At 39.7% G+C, this 18,459-nt stretch overlaps 2 protein-coding genes across 2 annotated transcripts in view; one reads left to right on the top strand and one right to left on the bottom strand.

Moving 5' to 3' along the window:
* The window catches only part of LOC5576948, a 109,741-nt gene extending 106,719 nt beyond the window's left edge, over nucleotides 1-3,022 (top strand). The window contains 2 exon segments of the mRNA XM_021844802.1: nucleotides 345-818; nucleotides 885-3,022. Coding sequence (XP_021700494.1) covers nucleotides 345-818; nucleotides 885-1,123 — 713 coding nt within the window. The 3' untranslated portion in view covers nucleotides 1,124-3,022.
* LOC5576949 (acyl-CoA synthetase family member 4 homolog) overlaps nucleotides 1-18,459 on the bottom strand; it is a 388,950-nt gene that overhangs the window by 363,333 nt on the left and 7,158 nt on the right. The window contains exons 3-5 of the mRNA XM_021844804.1: nucleotides 11,798-13,226; nucleotides 6,142-6,405; nucleotides 5,955-6,081 (exon numbers count right to left, since the gene is read on the bottom strand). Of these exons, the coding sequence (XP_021700496.1) occupies nucleotides 5,955-6,081; nucleotides 6,142-6,405; nucleotides 11,798-13,226 (1,820 nt within the window). The remainder of the gene's footprint in view (nucleotides 1-5,954; nucleotides 6,082-6,141; nucleotides 6,406-11,797; nucleotides 13,227-18,459) is intronic.

Here is an 18,459-nt window from a genome sequence, read left to right as displayed (position 1 = left end):
AAAATGCTAAAATCGTATCATTTTTCCATATTCGTATATACGGTATTACAGAAGGTTAAGGACGGTATCTAAAAAGGATTACCACCGCCAACCATTTCCGTCAACGAGTCAATCAAACTATCAAAGGCACAGATTCTCACATGAATCAAAAAGGCATCAATAGGTACAAAAAGTAGCACAGAAAAATACTGGTTTTGTAGCACTGAGGAATACTGTTTCATTGATTTAGTTAGTATCAACACTTCCATCGTCGAAAATAATTTATGTAAACCCACTGTCCAAGAATCTTATATGCAAGCATTTCCAAACGTGTTCTAACAAAAAAATCAACGTTTCCCTTGCAGCAATCTACGGCGGTTTTGCACGAAGCTGCGTCGCCAAGACCATGGAGGACAGCGTTGAGAACGAATATATCGTCACGGACGAAAATGGGTGCGCCACAGAACCGAGCATCTTCGGCGACTGGGAGTACCAAGCGGAAACCAACAGTCTGCTGGCCAGCTTCAACGCGTTCAAGTTCCCATCGAGCGACAACATACGCTTCCAGTGCAACATCCGGGTGTGCTTCGGCCGGTGCCAACCGGTCAATTGCCATGGAGCAAATGCATACGGAAAGCGTCGGCGACGTGCTATTACAGATATGAACGAAATTGAGATGATGCTCAACAGGACTCGACGGGCCACCAGCAGCAATACGGCGCTAGCATCCGACGACACACTGGGTATTGAGGGAACACTGCGAGAGGAGATCACAATCCAGTCGAATGCCATTCTGACACTGGAAAGAAGGGAGGAACGTTCCTACGACTCAGACAACAGTAAGTTTCGCATGATCAGTAGACTAAATCGCAGAATACTCAATCACATGTCCTTTCCCTTTTCAGTAACTCCCGCCGCTCAACGTGTCGAAGATATTTGTGTGTCGATGATTGGACTTATCATTGCATTGGTAATAACAGCGCTGTTGGCACTGGTGGCCGTGGCTGTGGCAGTTTCCTGCTGGCTAATGGCCTACAGGAGACGTCCAACGGTAACCGGACCACTGCCACATCCGCCGGAATTCCCGAACCCACTGTTTGCCCATCACGAACCATCGGAGCCATCGCACGACTACATGACATAAGCGATAGACTGCGTGCAACGCTCCATTTGATGGCAACACTGTAAAGTATAAAACATACAAAACAAAACTGTGAATAATATCGAGTATCGCAAGTACCAAGAATACAACGAATTCGAACGAAAGTAGAAAGCCTAGGATAAGAAAGATGAACAATGTAAATAGTTACTTTATAACTCTTACTCCCATGCTGGACAGTTACACCCTTCAATCTACGGAAGGAACGGTGCTTTAACCTCAATGCAACTACCCCAGATGCTGTCCATTATTGGTTTACAAGCATCCGTGACAAAGCAACAAAAACTTAGGTCATAGATCGTTTTTATTATGGAATAACTGGGAACACTGTCAGTCGGAATAAACCTTCCCAGGGCCGATCTCGCAAAAGAAAAACTAGTTCACCTCATGTAAAAAGCAATTTATAGAATATCGAGAAACCTGACGACCGTAATGCAACCTCAACCTCGTTAGAAAATAGAACACCATTTGTCTCGTTTCTCGATAACCCTACTCAGGCGGAAACGGCCGGAAGCAGTGTTGCCAGATTTTCCCAATCTGGCCCAACACCAACCTGACTGACAGTATTCCCCTTAGAACAGAATCGCGTACATCTCCTCCGCGGGTCGTTGCTAGTCTTTTATTTATTAATGTTATTAATGTATTTAGTAAGAGTTTGAATCACTTTTCTTTCGCGAAGAATTACATTCTCTGACTATTTGAAAATTCTCCATTTTTCGTGGTGGAGGGTTTCAGTTCTAGTTCCGTACTATTTCCTATTTTCCTTCTTGGCCTATTCAGCACAACCGCAAAGCAACTAAACTATCGTGCATTGCCATACATATTGTTCATGGAAAATTTCTCTCAAAAACTCTCTATTTGATCTTATGCACGTAAAATGGACAATGTTATCGGTGTTATTTTCATAATATAATTGTTTTAGTTGTAATTTATTTGAAATTTTATGAATATACAGAAAAAAAAAACGAATAATCTCGACCCTCGGAGGATTTGTCTTAACTATGTTAGTGGAAGTAAAGAAAAACAACGAGAGAAATTTATAGTTGAAACGTTACTTGTAATATAATAATGAAAGGCAAAATGCGACAAACAGCGAAAACAGTACGCACAAAGTAGTCATTTTATAGCTAATCTAATCTCATAACGAGAATCATAAACGAAACCTACGAGATTTTCGTTCCACTAAACTATACAAATCTATCGAAAACTGCCAACTTCAAAATCTACCAAAACTGGTAACCGAGACCAATCATTGCTTCCTGTACTAAAAAATGCATAGATGTGTGATAAGTATTTGAGGAACGGAAATGTGAAAGAAGCAGCGAGCTTTCAGTTATTTCCGTTTCCGAGGTCCTTAATCAACATCTCGTTCTTAATTCGGGACAGCCATATGTGAAGCCTCTGGATACCTTTTTCAATTCTCAGTCAATCCCACTGCTAAAATTTTATCGTTCGGAAACCACTCACTGCTAATCGTTGAAAACTTTATACTGCCTTTTGAGAATACTGAAAAAAAGCGTGATTAAACCGAAAAGAAACGCCTTTTTAGATCGCTTGTTTTCGAGTAATCTTAACATTAATTGCACGTCTCCAAGAGACAGAACTGTGGCAGAAAAAAACTCATTCCCGTCTATTAAATTAGGTTAACTTTTTTGGCAAAATTATTTCCCGTTTGATTCCTTCGAAATGGCACCTTAAGCCGCGATATTTATGTTTATAAACTATAAACTGATAACAATGTCAACTATTAAGACTGGATTAACATTAATTGAGGTAACGAAAACAAAAAAAAAACGAAAGAAAAAAAGCACTACACATTTCCCAACTGTTCCAGCACGACAGTCTGCGCGCGAATTTTCCCAGTGTAATATGTTTTAATCGAAATGTAAAATTAATGTGAAACATGTAAACATGTCACCTCAGAGAAAACGTTAATAAAATAAAATAAAAAAAAGATACTAATAATAAACACGAGTGGTTTTATTTTCATATTTACTCATCCATATGAACAGAAGCTATTACCGGGTACCCTCGTTGGTTTGACCACATTTAATCTGAACCAGTGCTGGGAATGGTAATAGTAGTAGGCTTGAATTTTCGCGAAAATCACGTGGCCCTCCCAGTACAGTAGTTCAAAAACGTGAATCTCATCAAGTAGCCTATGTTTGGTGCACGAATTTTCTAAATCATGAGTGTCATTGAAGGCTCTAAATGCGGGAAATGCAGCGGGAAATAGAACATTTTTCTACAGTAATTCTGGGTTGCCCTTAGCAACGGGTGTTCTGCTATTTTCAAGGCTTTTTGCCTACAGCAGCGATGGGCGTGAGTTTCACTGGCTTCGCTGACTGTGATTGGCTTTGCTTGGCTACTGTAGAGTGAATTTCATGATTTTTCCCAACCCTGATCTGAACACTTTTTAATTTGTACCCCGCTAATTTGAACATCGTTCAGATTAAAAATGGTTCAAACGTCATTTAGCTCATGGAACAGAGTATAGTGAAATGGAACGCTGCGAAACGGAACGCAGAATCAAAACATAAGGGCCCATTCACAAATTTCACAACGCTAGAAGGGGTGGGTGGGTGTCCTCGCGATGTTACGGCTTTCCCATTAGTTACACATTAATTCCGAGTTGCCACATCCGATTCATTCTAAATAACGCAAACCTCTTCATTTATAATGTTGAATATCAGATCTTAATGATTTATGCAAATTGAAATTATCGCCATTGCAAATCAATAGAGATAACTTGGCATGTCTCAAAAAATAACCCTTTTTAACTCGACTTGACCCAGTGGCCCACTGGAATAACTCCGGCCACAGGAATAATTCCGAGTTCCCCTGGCCTCTTCTGGAAACTAGATGTGTGTACTAGTATACTGACAAAAAAATAATTGAATCCGTTGAGTATTCGCTGAGCGGCAATGAGGTTGTTGTCACTCTGGATATGAAGAATGCCTTCAACAGCGCACACTGGTGCAGAATCGAAAAAACGCGGAAATAACCTGTAGTTCTTCGGAATGAAGAAATAGACCTTTGGTGTCTTCAGCGATGTTTTGAGATGATTTCATATTTATTAGTGTTATTCGCATAAATGGCTCAAATGCCATTTCGCCCAAATGTCGGTTAAGGGGGCAGGATCCGTCATTGATTTCGGAATTTTCAAAAGCAGTTTTTTCGTTCAAAATCAAGAAAATTTACATGAAAATGTGTTCACTGTATTCTGTTCCCCTACCAAAACACAGTGAACACATTTTTATTAAATAATTTTTAGTTTTGAACAGAAAAACTGCTTTTCAAGTTTCGATGGTGATGGTGATTGAACCATAGAGATAGAGTCCAAGCGATCCTTTGGGCATCTTGGGGTAATGATCGATGACAAGCTTAGCTTCGCTAGCCACTTCAAATATACCAGTAAAAGAGCATCTACGGCTATAGCGGCACTTTCGGGGATGATATCTAACAGCTCTGCAATAATTGCCAGCAAACGCAAGCTTCTGGCAGGCGTTGCGCTATCCATACTAAGGTATGGAGGACAAGTCTGGGCAAAAGCGCTTAGAACAGGCATAAACCTGGTTGGAAATCACGTATAAGATCATGTGCTTAAGAGTAGTAAGCGCATACCGAACGGTTTCTAAAGAGGCCATGTGCATCAAAGCCGGGATGACGCCCATCGTGCTCAAGGAAAATGTTCAATGCTTCAAGTAGAGAGGTAACAGGAGTCCGAAACGCGTATAAAGAGACAAAGCTCAGAAGTTGGCAGCAGAAGTAGGATAACTCCACTAAAGGTAGATGGACCCATCGGCTAATACCAAATGTGTCAGATTGGTATGAAAGAAACCATGGAGAAGTGAACTTCCACCTTGCGCAGTCATGTCATGGCGGATGCCGAGTGCTGGAATGCAGTAACTACGGATGTCACTCACATTATGCTAGAATTGCAGCGCCGACCAAGTGTTGGCTGCAGCTATCCCATGCTAGCCTGTCTGGGTTCGATTCTCGGTCGATCCAGAATCTTTTCGTAATGGAAATTTCCTTGTCTTCCATGGGCATAGAGTATCATCGTACCTGCCACAAGATATACGAATGCGAAAATGGCAACTTTGGCGAATACATCTTCTTGATCATCTTTCTGGCATTACGTCCTCATTGGGACAGAGCTTGCTTCTCAGCTTAGTGTTCTTATGAGCACTTCCACAGTTATTAACTGAGAGCTTACTGTGCCAATGACCATTTTTGCATGCGTATATCGTGCGGCAGGTACAAAGATACTCTATGCCCTGGGAAGTCGAGAAAATTTCTCGACCGGTGGGATTCGAACCCACGACCTTCAGCTTGGTCTTGCTGAACAGCTGCGCGTTTACCGCTACGGCTATCTGGGCCCCTGGCGAATACATCTATCAGATAATAACTGCGGAAGTACTCATTGAACAGAGCTGAGAAGCAGGCTCTGTCCCAGCGAAAACGTAATGCCAAGAACAAGAAATAAAAGAACAAAAATACACTTAAACGGAAGTGATATGACGACGGTAAATTCAAATAACCTAAATATTTCATTTCGTAACAGTTATTTTGTAAAGATTATTATCGCGACATCCTACATAAATCACATTAGTATCGACAAACAATGGACTAGAAAAAACTTCGCCGGTCAGTTTCAATAACCCAACAATCGTCCCACTGAGCAAACAAACTAAATTCACCCACCCGGAGGTGCTACAAACCACAGCTGAACCATTTGCAATGCTTGGCGTCGCGTAGATGGGCGACTGCAGTAGTAACTTCCATTTAAGGAAAGGATTCTCTGAGTACTTACCTGTCCAGTCGTAGCAATAAAGGTGCTTATCGTGGCATCCAAAGAGGATTTCAACGGTTTGATTGCTATCACAGGGTGTAACTTGAGGGGAAGAGAACAGGTTTCCTTCGGTGCGGATTTGCCACAACTGAAATAGAGAATGTCGACAGTTATTGAACAATTGTTGTAGGTTGCAGAACTATCAAACCTTAGAACCGCTTTTGCTAGCCAGGCAGTGTAAGATTCCTTTGACTTCCGCCACTAGAACTGCATTATGCCCCGATACGAGTGTGGTATTGGCAAAAACAGGTGTTTGGAGTTTATCCTCCCATACGACGGCTCCGGTTCTAGTATTAAAACAACAATACAACCCGTCGAGAGTGGCTACGAAAGCTCTTTCGTGGTCGGTGGAAAGCGGTGACGATAGGATACCTTTAGTACCCAACTTCGATCTCCAAATGAGGATTCCGTTCTGAAAAAAAGTTATTGGTCTTAGTGTTAGCATCAAACATCGGATAACCTTTACGTTCCCGTTCCCTTGTAGATGACTGTTGCGTCTATCTATCCCAAGCGGTATTCTTTATTCTGCCTTATGATATTGGTACCTTTTCTTCGGAATTTATGAACTATAAATACTGACTGCCGTAAGCGCAGAAGAAAGACTTCCAGGACTATGGACTGATTATCATATTATTTTATTCTTTATTTGCGGATATAAAAATGGTATTTCCAAAAGCTACCATTTCATAATTTTTTTTCTACTTTCATTAATTTTTAGAGGCTACAAGTTTTTTTTGCTATCATTATTAACGAGATTTTTAGCCCTGGGCTAGTTCATCTCGGGACCAACGGCTTTACTTCCCTTCCGAAGGAAGTCGTCACTAAATTTTTTTAGTGACTATCTCGGGGATGGGATTCGAACCCAGGTCCTCGGTGTGAGAGGCGTGTGTTCTAACCACTACACCAGGTCCGTCCCCTAGGCTACAAGTTGTATGCCATAAATGGGCCATGTCGAATTCTGAACCATGCCGGAGATATTCCGGATTATACAGGGATCATGCCAGTGCCAAATACAAGTTATTCGTCAACCGAGATAAAGCAGCCTCAGGCTGAAAGTCTCGTTATTAAAGATAATAATAATTATAAGAAATATAAGTAATGTGATTTTTGGTTTACTGCTATTACAACAAGGCAGTTTTCATGTGAGACGAGTGAAAATGATTGATTGAAATCATTTGAACATATTTTGGATTAGTAGACCGTATCGGAAAACCGTCGTCGGTTCCGCCAGAGCTTATTTGGGGGCGTTTCCTTGTTATGACCATAACATGGTATCTCCAGAGCGCCAACGAATTTCGACGAAGTTACAACAAACTCAATCAGATGAATACTGTGTAGTTGCTGCTAGAATATTTTATTAACTCATGAGATTAATACAAAAGTCACCTACCTTTTTCAATAGTACAACAATAAGCAATAGGGGCCTTCCTTAGCCGAGTGGTCAGAGTCTGCGGCTAGAAAGCAAAGCCATGCTGAAGGTGTCTGGTTTCGATTCCCGGGACAGGATATTTTCGTAATGGAAATTTCCTTGACTTCCCTGGGCATAGAGTATAATCGTACCTGCCACACGATACCCGAGCAAAGTCCAACAACAAAAAGAAAGCAAGTCGAAAACATATTCTGTTTTCAGCATCAAGTTGATATCATAATTTGATATCATTTTGTCATGGAAATATACAATATCATATTTTGTTTAAGTTCAGCTATTGCTATAAAAACGAAGCATTTATTTTGTTGCAGACTCGTTTTAATATCAATCGAAAATAAGTACATTAGAGTGGTTCAAAAAATCGTTTTTGCTCCTCACCGCTCTTTCGATTCTAGATCAAATTCTGAGTGTCTTCCCAAAATTTGAGCTCGATTGGATGAAAACTGAGACTGCACAAGCCCTTTAAAGTTCATATGGGAATTACTATGAGAAAAGTAACCAATTCATTCAATCGGTCACAGTGTTTTCCCATGTGCTCTTGGGGATTGAAGCTATTTTGATACTGTGAGATACATTCATTAGCTATAACTTTGCCGAAGATCAAATCGGACGTCTCAGTAATTAGTTATTGATTTATATCCAGTCACAAATTCTTCAGCAGTGCTCATTTATCTTCAGAACAGGCAACATTGCTACACCTGGTGCGAAAGATAGCACATACAAATCATGGCTACTATGTTTTACTGCATATATCCAGTGATGCCTGCAGAATAGCCCAAAAATTATAGCCAAAGTTTTACAACTCATTCAAAAATCAATAACTAATTACTGGGGCGTCCGATTTGAAAACGGTCTTCGGCAAAGTTGGAGCTGATTAGTGTATCTCACAGTATCAGCATAGTACCAATCCCCAAGAGCACATGGGCAAATCCAAACTTTGGGAGGACACTCAGAATTTGATCTAGAATCGAATGAGCGGTGTGGAGCAAAAACGATTTTTCGAACCACTCTAATGTACATCTCAATGAGTTCTCAATTTACCATCAATTGATAACAGAAACAATTTTCAATTTGCTGTAACTGATAGCAAAAATAGTTTTCAATTTGATTTCATGGGAACATTTTTCTGCTCTCAGTTTTGATATTTTAACCGTTAAAACGACCAAAATGACAGTAAACTGAGTTATCAAAATTCTCGACATCACAACATCAAAATTAGTTTTCAATATGATCTCAAGCTTTGCTCGGTTATACGAATGCAAAAATGGCAATTTGACAAAGAAAGCTCTCAGTTATTAACTGTGGAAGTGCTCATAAGAACACTAAGCTGAGAAGCAGGCTCTGTCCCAGTGAGGACGTTAATGCCAAGAAGAAGAAGAAGATTGATAAGCAATCAATTTACTATTTTTTTTTCATCTAAATTATGCCATAGCGACACTATCTCTAAGATTTTTTATTACACAATTGCACAATGGTCAAAATCGAAAATTTGACAGGAAAAAAGTCAATTTCAGACATATGATGTCTTCAGAGAAGTTATTCGTAAATGAGTTTTGCATCTTCCAAGAAAAAAGTTTAATAGGTTGGCCTTTACTTATGTTTCAATTTTGGCTGTGCTCTTCTGTAAATTTTAAGAAAATATTGTTTTTTTTTAACTTTGTCGAAGACACTTTTGATTAACTCTTCATTTGAGCTAAGTAAATTCATTCAAAATGTTTTAACTTAGGGTGGACCCAAAAAATCAGCTTTTTTGTCTAACTTTTTTTGTTTTCAGTTTTATGTGAATATGGTCAATAGGTCGTCCCTTATTTTTCGAAAATGCGAAATGTTATAAGTTCGTCATTGTTAAATGCTCGTTTTGGTAAGAAAAAAATTAGGTAAAAATTTGAAGTCCGTACGTGGACGCTAAGTGGTCCCCCAACGACCCTAAAGGTATTATGTGTAGATGACCCCCGTGCGCCAAATCGAGCTCGCTGCTCTAGTGCACGCAGCATGAGTACGAGAAACCACCAATAACAATTTAGCATGCGCGCGTTGAAAATCAGCATAGAATTTTGTTTTCTTTGGGAAATTCATCTTTTTGGCAAAATACATCCAAACATAACAAATCGTTTATAATTTGACACAATTCATTTGGTTTTGGAGCATAAATCCGAGTAACTTCATCCAATTGTTCAGATTGGCCACCTTCCTGTGCTCCAGGGACCGGTTCCGCATGGACTATACTGGACCGAATTTTTAAGGGGATGTTCGCCGGTAATTGGTTCTTTATTACAGAGAAATTTTATGCCAAAATATCCATCAACCGAACAGTACCTATGTGAATTACATATACAAAACTGCGAAGGAAACTTACTTTTCGGATGTTACGGGTTTCAGGAACCGGGTATGAATAACTAAATGATTTTAGAATCTCTATTCACAGTCCACTTGAATACCTATTCAACAATATGAGGACGGTTCAGATTAAGGTACCGTGGGGCAAGTGGGTAATGGAATTCGCATAGTTGAGATTCTTCAAATTCTAGAGACTTTAAATTGAAACAAATGAGGTCGTGTATATTTTTTAGCTTGACTTCCACCAAATATAAGCAGCATGCTGAAATTAATTTTTATGAAAAACTGAAGAAAAAAATACAAAAAATGTTTTTGAAAAGTATACCGTTTTGAACAATAAATTCAAAAACAAACAGTTATATTAACGATTTCTATTAGCTTTAACATTTGTTAAGACTTCCCAATGAACAATAACATAAGTAACATGTAAACAAAGAAAATGTTATTCTTTTCACTTTAATTTTCTTCTCTTCAGTTATGTTAGTTGAAATGATTCGACAACATTATAACTGCAACATTTCCAATGTTAGTTCTTACATTATAGGACAGCAATTGCATTTCTGCTCTGTAGAATTTCCACCGCTCGTTATTTGTTTTTGAGAAAGTCGGATATAACGTCGGATAACTCTTCGGGAGAAATCAAACGGAATCCGTCAATAACGTATTTAGAATCTTTTTTATGTGGATAGACCTATACCCCATTTTTATGTTTTGAACTAGCTTTACATTAACATTCCACGAGATTTCCGTGTGTTCTCTAATATTGCAACATTTCAGTCAACGTCTTCCTTTCAATTGGCAGCCCGAAGTAGACATATTAATATTGTAATGTTTGGCAGCATCATTTAGAGAAGTTCCATGATTTCTAATAGCTTTTAACGCTTGAGTATAGTGTTTCTTAAGATTCAATTGAATTATCAGCACGTTATGTTTTTCTATGATAATTGCGAACCATGTTTACTTATGGCTACTTAAAGAGAAAACACAAATTCAATCTCTAATGATAAACTTTTCACTTGCCCCACCTGATAAGAAAATTGACGGTGTTTAAATTTAGTTATTTTAGGTCTACGTCAAATTAATTCTAAAACTTTCTTTATTGCAGTTTGAAACTGTCACAGAGGACAACTAATAAGTGGTACATGAAATTATTTTCCGCAACTTTTTTCCACTGAAAATATTGAACTAAGATTGTACGCTGCCAACTTGTTACGGAGTAACAGTTGACAGGTTAACAATTTTTCGCTCTATTATGCAATAATGGCTGAAAAATCTCAGAAATCTCTTACCTATCGTAATGTTCTCAATGGCCTCAAAGGTTTACGCATCGAGTTTGAAACGTTAATTCACATATTCAGTAAAATATATCAATTGTTTTCACTTACCCCATTTACCCACTTGCCCCGCGGTACCTTACTTGTTTACTTACGAAACTACAGACTAGACATGTGTGCCTTTCATTGAAGCACAACAGAACTAAATTCGGTCAAGGTCGGCGAGCTTGAAATTTCGGGTCGAAAACGGCCCTTGGTCACAATTTGTAACTATTTTTATGGAAGCTCCCCCAGGCTATTTCAATCAACAGTTACATTGATTTGAGTTTTGAAATGGGTCGAAAAAGACCAATGGTCCTTACTAAAGTTAATTATCGACATAACATGGTAAAAACCGTAAAAACATGTTAACAAGTCACTTGCATTTACACAAAAGTTTTTTCGGTGTTTTTTTGCGTTTCCTGACGTTTTCCTTAGGTGGCCCATATTGACCCGATTATCCCTATGCAAAAGTTTGCCAGATAAATTCATGCCTACACTCAAAATAATCCACACGTCACTGCTACGTGAAAAATCACGTAGATCATTCCAAATTCATTTTGTCTAGACTTCACCTGACTAAGGTAATGATTACCAAATTCTATATAAACACCAAATGAAGACTCGGCCATTTTTACTGTAGTTAACCTATCGCACTTTCGTGATTGACTATTGAAAGTTTGGAGAGTCGGAACGTAAAGGTTGAGAATCTAGAATATACATACCAAATCCAATGCAAATAAATTATGCTCCTCGGCGTAGCTTCCGAATATTACCGCCGATTCCAGCACCAAGGCCTTACATTTGATCATTCCGCCGGAATCGAAGCTCCATCGGATGGCTCCGGTCCACAGATCAAAACAATACAGCGATCCATCGTAGCAACCAATCAGTCCTCGCTCCTCATCGGCGATGTAACTGACTGCGCTTTCTATCCGGTCTGGTAGGACTAGTTGCGTGATTATCTGATCCGTTTCAGTGTTCAAAACCAAAAGTTTGTGGGAGTGACTTCCAACGGCGACGATCCCCCGTTTATGCTTTTCACTGCGGTATTCGGTAGGACTCGCATCGATGCATTTGTCCATATCGAAGTGGGATTGGACAGTTATCTTCATTTTGAGAAGTGTGTTCTCTTCTGAGGAGACAGATTGAAGCGAAGATGAAGAAGGTGTTTCATGACGAACTCCTTCCAGGTACTGTAGGACATCTTTCAAAGGGACAGATTTGTCCAGCAGCATTCCAATCAAGCTCGAAATGCGGGTCTTTGTGTAGTCTTGCAGTGATGCGGAGATTTGCAGAGCTTGAACAGATGTCCCTCCAACATCAAGGAACGAACATCCGAGGTCGTATTTGACTCGCTTAGAATATGATGTGCTGCGAGCTTGCAGATGAACGCCTAGCAATTCAAACACATTTCGGAGGAACTGTTCCTTTAGATTCTTTGTAGGCTTTGAGTCATTATCTTCTAGAAACTGTTCCAGGATTTTTTTCCTGTTGATTTTACCGTGATCAGAAAGAGGCAGTTCTTTCACTTGAAGAAAATCGTTGGGCATTTCCTCCGATTTTAGCTTCGATTCCATAAATGTTCGTATATCGTTCTTTTGTACAATGCCACTCGAAGTGTAGCAAAGGGCTATTCTATGCCGCCTAGGGTCAAAAATGGCGCAACTTTTTAAGATTCCCTCACATTGATCTGCGCATTGCTCCAACCAACTCAGGTTGACTCGAACTCCCAAACGCTTCACCGATTCGTCACAGCGACCTAAATAGTAGAATTTTCCATCCGATCGCTGCTCTACAAGATCTCCTGTAGACCGATATACTATTGCATCGATTCTCAGAACGTCCTCCGAAGATTCTTCGCCTATGATGCATTTTCGAACGCCACTTCCGATGTGTAAGTTGCCTCGGATGGGATCCACAACGTTTTCCAGGTTCAACGCATGACCAGTATTGACGTCACGGAGCTGAAACACGATTGAATCATCCAGGGGACTGCCCAGAGATGGATTAATATTCGAAGAAGCAGTTACACGTTCGATGGATGCCCAACAAGACACTTCAGTGATTCCGTAAATGTTGTAAACCTTGACTGGACTGTGTGCGGGAATTTTCAACCAACTTGGGAATGGTTCGCCACCGAGAATAAGGTGTCTGTAATAAGAAAGATTTTTTCAATTGCTTTATTAGTTTCATTTCAAACATTACATTCATTTCTTATATCTAGGTGTTCTGTGTTATTAGACATCCTAATTTCATCCTAATCATCCTAATTTGGTAAAAAAAAATTCAACATTTTGTTAACAACATATTATATTTCATTTGCCGTAGCAGTTCAGATTTCTTACAGGTGAGTTGATTTCACCTGCTTATAAGAGAAAAAAACACGATTTCAATATACTTAAGGCCGCACGGGACGTCATCATAATCACCCTATCCATTTCAAGAAGCAAATCCCAAGAACCACTCCATATATCGATGCGAAAATGTATCACTTTGATTCTATATATGTAGTGCACAACCCGATAAATTTTCAGCTTCATCGGTTCACTAAAACTCAAGATTTGCTGCCACAAAGTTTTGATGATTATTGTTAGAGTGAGACGAAAGATAGGGAAAATAACACGGTCTCCCGTGTCCCCTTAACCTAACTTAACCTAAATACCGTAAAGTGCCCTAATTCAGCGCATTGCCTAATTCCGCGCATTTCATACAAAATCATTTACATATGGAAATACACATCAATACTGCAGCAACTTTTAACGCCATTTGATGCTACTTTGATTTAGAATAAGTTTGAATCGCAAATAAAAGCAAATAGAGCAATTTTTCGCGGCGTAAAAAAATAATCAGTGGAGGCCCGTCTGAGTAGACGCCATTTTTTCAAATTCCTTAGCGCCCGTGCTAAGACTGTAGGACACAAACAAACGTGATTTCTATATTGAAAATGTTTTGTTATTTATGCAATATTCTATGAAACTACTTGCTACAGATGTGTTTCATGATGCTTCTATGAAATCTTATCAAATATTAGCATAATTATTGAGATTTATCCCAAAGAGTATTGCGCGGCATTAGGGCATGTCATTTTTCATAAGTCCCTAATTCCGCGCACTGCTATTTACAGAACAACAAACAAGTAAAACATGCTATATTGATCTTCACAGCTGAATATTTATCTGAGGAAGTATTTTCATGCACAAATACGTTTCGCAAACAACCGGAATATCGGGAAAGCCCACTTACAGGGAAACTAGCGGCCGTTCAGAAACCACGTGGTCATTCATGGTGGGAGGAAAAGTTTGTCCAAAACCAAGGTCCATAAACATTTGTTATTGTATGAACAGTGCAGAATACGAATATACAGACTTAAATTATTTTACAGGAATCCGTGAAATTCAACGTAATCCCAACAGCTGAAAATTTCGGTGAAATAAATTAACGGAGTACGATAAATTTTTACAGTTTTCGGTAAAATTTCACCGCAATCCGTTGAATTTCGACGGAATTACGGTGTTTTATTTTACCGAACTGATCAGCTGTTGAGATTACGGTGAAATTCACGGATTACGGTAAAATAATTTAAGTGTGTAAAGGTAGTCGGGGCAATTTCGCCAAACTGCCTATTTTTTTTATCACTATTTTTTTAAATTTCTTCTGGAATAACATGCAACCCCAAAGCTGACAAGGAAAAGGAAAAAATATTAACGTCTCCGCAGTCGTGAAACGTCCAAATGCTGAAAAATTGAAAAGTATTGTTTGAATACAAATAAACTGAATAAACTGTTATAAAAACCTCAGTGTTCGGAGCATTTTTTCCAAAGCTACTGATAAATACAAACACAAGACTATAGTTATTTCAAATGTCTGCAACTTTTTCTGGCATAAAATTTCACTTCAAAGGCTTTTTATGTTTCGGTGTGATGCAATCGCAATTGCATATTTGCTGGGATGTTCATGTGAGGGTTTGCGCATGATTGATACAAACACAGAGGAATAAGTAAAAAACTCAGCAATGACGGAATAAGAAGACCGTCTTCGCGAGTCTCGTCTCAGGAAAAGACTATAACAAATGTTTATCCTTATTTCATGTGATAGTCAAAAAATTATAAAAAAGTCTACGTTACGGCTCATACAAAACTTTACTTTTTTTTTCATACAAAAAGTGTTGTGGAGGGGGGTAGGGGGTTGAAAATGTTCAATTTCAGCGTTACGTAATGAATGGATGCTGCCTTATACAATATTAATGTTAATTTGATTGTTTTGCAAGTGCGCGGAATTAGGCATTCTTCTGCGCGGAATATGGAAAAGCGTTAAAAAATGCGCGGAATTAAGCAATTTCAACGAGTGAACTATTTCAAAAAAATCACAATTGTAACGTGTGAATACAGTCTAGTTTATATTTTTGCCATAATCTAAAACAGATTTGCTAGCGATCCACCCATAAAGCTTTTTTGTTGATGCAATACTAATTTTTAATTAAGCATTTGAAATGTTTTATTCGTTAACTGCGCTGAATTACGGCACTTTACGGTATATAACACACTAATCGTGACAATAGAAGATTGTAACGATTTTTGCCTCAAATTATTAATTATTTTATTTGACATTTGTTCCAATGTTTCAACATTGGATATTCTATGTAACTCATTGGTACTATACCAGGGAGGAAGCTTCAGAATCATTTTCAAAATTTTATTTTGAATCCTCTGCATAGCTTTCTTTCTGGTATTACAACAGCTAGTCCATATTGGTACAGCATACAACATGGCTGGCATGAAAATTTGTTTGAATATCAAAAGCTTGTTCTTAAGACAAAGTTTTGATTTTCTATTAATAAGGGAATAGAGACATTTTACATATGTATTACATTAGGCTTGAATGCCCTCAATGTGATTTTGAAAGTTAATTTTTTATCTAGCATGAGCCCTAGATACTTAACTTCATCTGACCAATTTATTGGAACCACTCTCATCGTGACAACATGTCTACTTATAGGTTTCAAATAAAGAGCTTTTGGTTTATGTGGGAATATTATTAGTTGAGTTTTGGAAGCATTAGGAGAAATCTTCCATTTTTGCAAGTATGAAGAAAAAATATCCAAACTTATTTGCAATCGACTACAGATGACACGCAGACTTCGTCCTTTGGCGGAGAGGCCTGTGTCATCCGCAAACAAGGATTTTTTGACATCCCAGAGCCAGAAGTAACTCAGGTAAGTCAGATGTGAAAATATTGTATAATATTCGTCACAAAATGCTGCCTTGAGGAACACCAGGAAGTCTTTCAGATCTGGAGTTCTGATAATTAACCTGAAGTGTACGATTTGTGTTGGATCATAGCAACTCAGATGTTGGAGCAACCGAGCTACTTAGCAACCTAGCAACCAACTAGGCGGTTGCTTATTTAGGCCATTCAATAAGTGAAAAGGCCCATTCCTAGTCACGCACCTGAAGAGAATAAACGCTTAATTTGTTAACTCTAAAAGTTCTTGTTCCCTTATTCATATTGTGTCACCACGGTTGTGGGACATATCAGTTGGCGACGAGTTTTTCCTGGACGTTACGTTTTCAAGCGATCCAGATCACGAATCCATCCGGAAGAATGCCTGCGAGTTCAACCCCGGCGGGAGGAAACAGCGGTGGTGGCAACGGATGAAACTAGCTGCAAGAAGCCATTCTGCAAATCACCAGACTTCTGACGCGGTTGGCCGTTCCAGCACCACCGAATACCGAGCAGACCCTAGAAGCGCTATCGACCAACATCAGTGAATTCACCTTCGATCCGGACAACGGGATTACTTTTGAGAAGTGGTTTTCCCGATACACGGAGCTATTCGAGAGTGATGCCAGGAATTTGGACGATGCAGCCAAAGTTCGGTTACTCCTTAGGAAGCTGGATACCGCATCTCATAGCCGATACGTGAATTACATTCTTCCGAAGTTACCCAAGGATCTTCAGTTCACCGAAACCATCTCAACACTCAAGAAGATTTTCGGTACGCAGTCATCAATTTTCCACCGACGTTTCCAGTGTCTGCAGCTAGTCAAATCGGAAGGCGACGACATAATCAGCTATGGCGGCATGGTGAACAGAGCTGTGGAAGAATTCGAGTTCCAGAATTGCAAGATCGACCATTTCAAGTGTTTAGTGTTCGTCTGCGGACTCAAAGCTCCTCGATATGCAGACATCCGAGCCCGACTCCTAGCACGCATCGAAGGCGAAACGGCAGAACACCCGGTAACACTCCAGACGCTCATCGACGAGTTTCAACGCGAGCGACATCACAGTGGTTTCCGAATCAACCTGGAAATTGCTGAAGAAGCCAGAAGCAAAACTACCCTCAATAGAAGCTGTCAATGCGTCCGGCGAGCCATTAGGTCTGATCGGAGAATTCCAGTGTGATGCGGCTATCAACGGCGTTGGGAAGCAAGCAAGATGTTTTGTGACGTCTGTTCCTGATCTCAATGTTCTGGGCATAGAATGGATCGACCTGTTCAACCTGTGGTCAATACCGTTCAACACAATCTGCAACCACATTGGATCTGAAGCTACTCAGTCGTTTGCAAGAATACGGATTCCACATCAAGCTGGAGAAGTGCAGATTCTACCAAACGGAAATTGGATATCTAGGACATATTGTCGACCCTCGAGGTATACGTCCGGATCCCGAGAAACTGAAGGCCATTGCATCAATTCCACCCCCGACCAACATTTCCGAACTTCGATCTTTCCTTGGAGCAATCAATTTCTATGGAAGATTTGTTCGCAACATGCACAATCTGCGACATCCTATGGACAAGCTGCTGAAACAAGGTGTCAAGTGGGAGTGGAACTCTGAATGTCAACAGTCTTTCGATGAATTCAAGAAAATTCTTCAATCCAAGCTGCTATTAACTCACTATGACCCCAAGCTACCGATGATTGTTGCAGCCGACGCATCAAGCACAGGTATAGGCGCAGTTATATTTCATGAGTTCCCGAATGACAGTTTGAAGGCAATTCAACATGCATCGCGCTCACTCACACCAGCCGAAAGGAATTATGGTCAACCGGAGAAGGAGGCACTTGCTCTGGTGTATGCGGTTACGAAATTCCACAAGTACTTGCTGGGACGACGTTTCAAGCTATTGACGGACCATAAGCCCTTACTATCGATTTTTGGATCCAAAAAGGGCATTCCACTTCACACCGCAAACCGGCTACAGCGATGGGCGCTGACTCTTCTGAACTACGATTTCCAGATCCAGCATGTGGCTACCAACGACTTTGGCTGTGCAGATATGTTGTCAAGGCTCATCGATCGCAACATTCGCACAGAAGAGGAGTATGTAGTTGCTGCAGTTACTCTCGAAGAAGACATGACAAGCATTCTGGCGGACAATGT

The sequence above is a fragment of the Aedes aegypti genome, chromosome 2 (assembly GCF_002204515.2).
Source record: "Aedes aegypti strain LVP_AGWG chromosome 2, AaegL5.0 Primary Assembly, whole genome shotgun sequence".
NCBI classification, from domain to species: Eukaryota; Metazoa; Arthropoda; class Insecta; order Diptera; family Culicidae; genus Aedes; species Aedes aegypti.
This window is presented reverse-complemented; position numbering and strand designations above follow the sequence as displayed.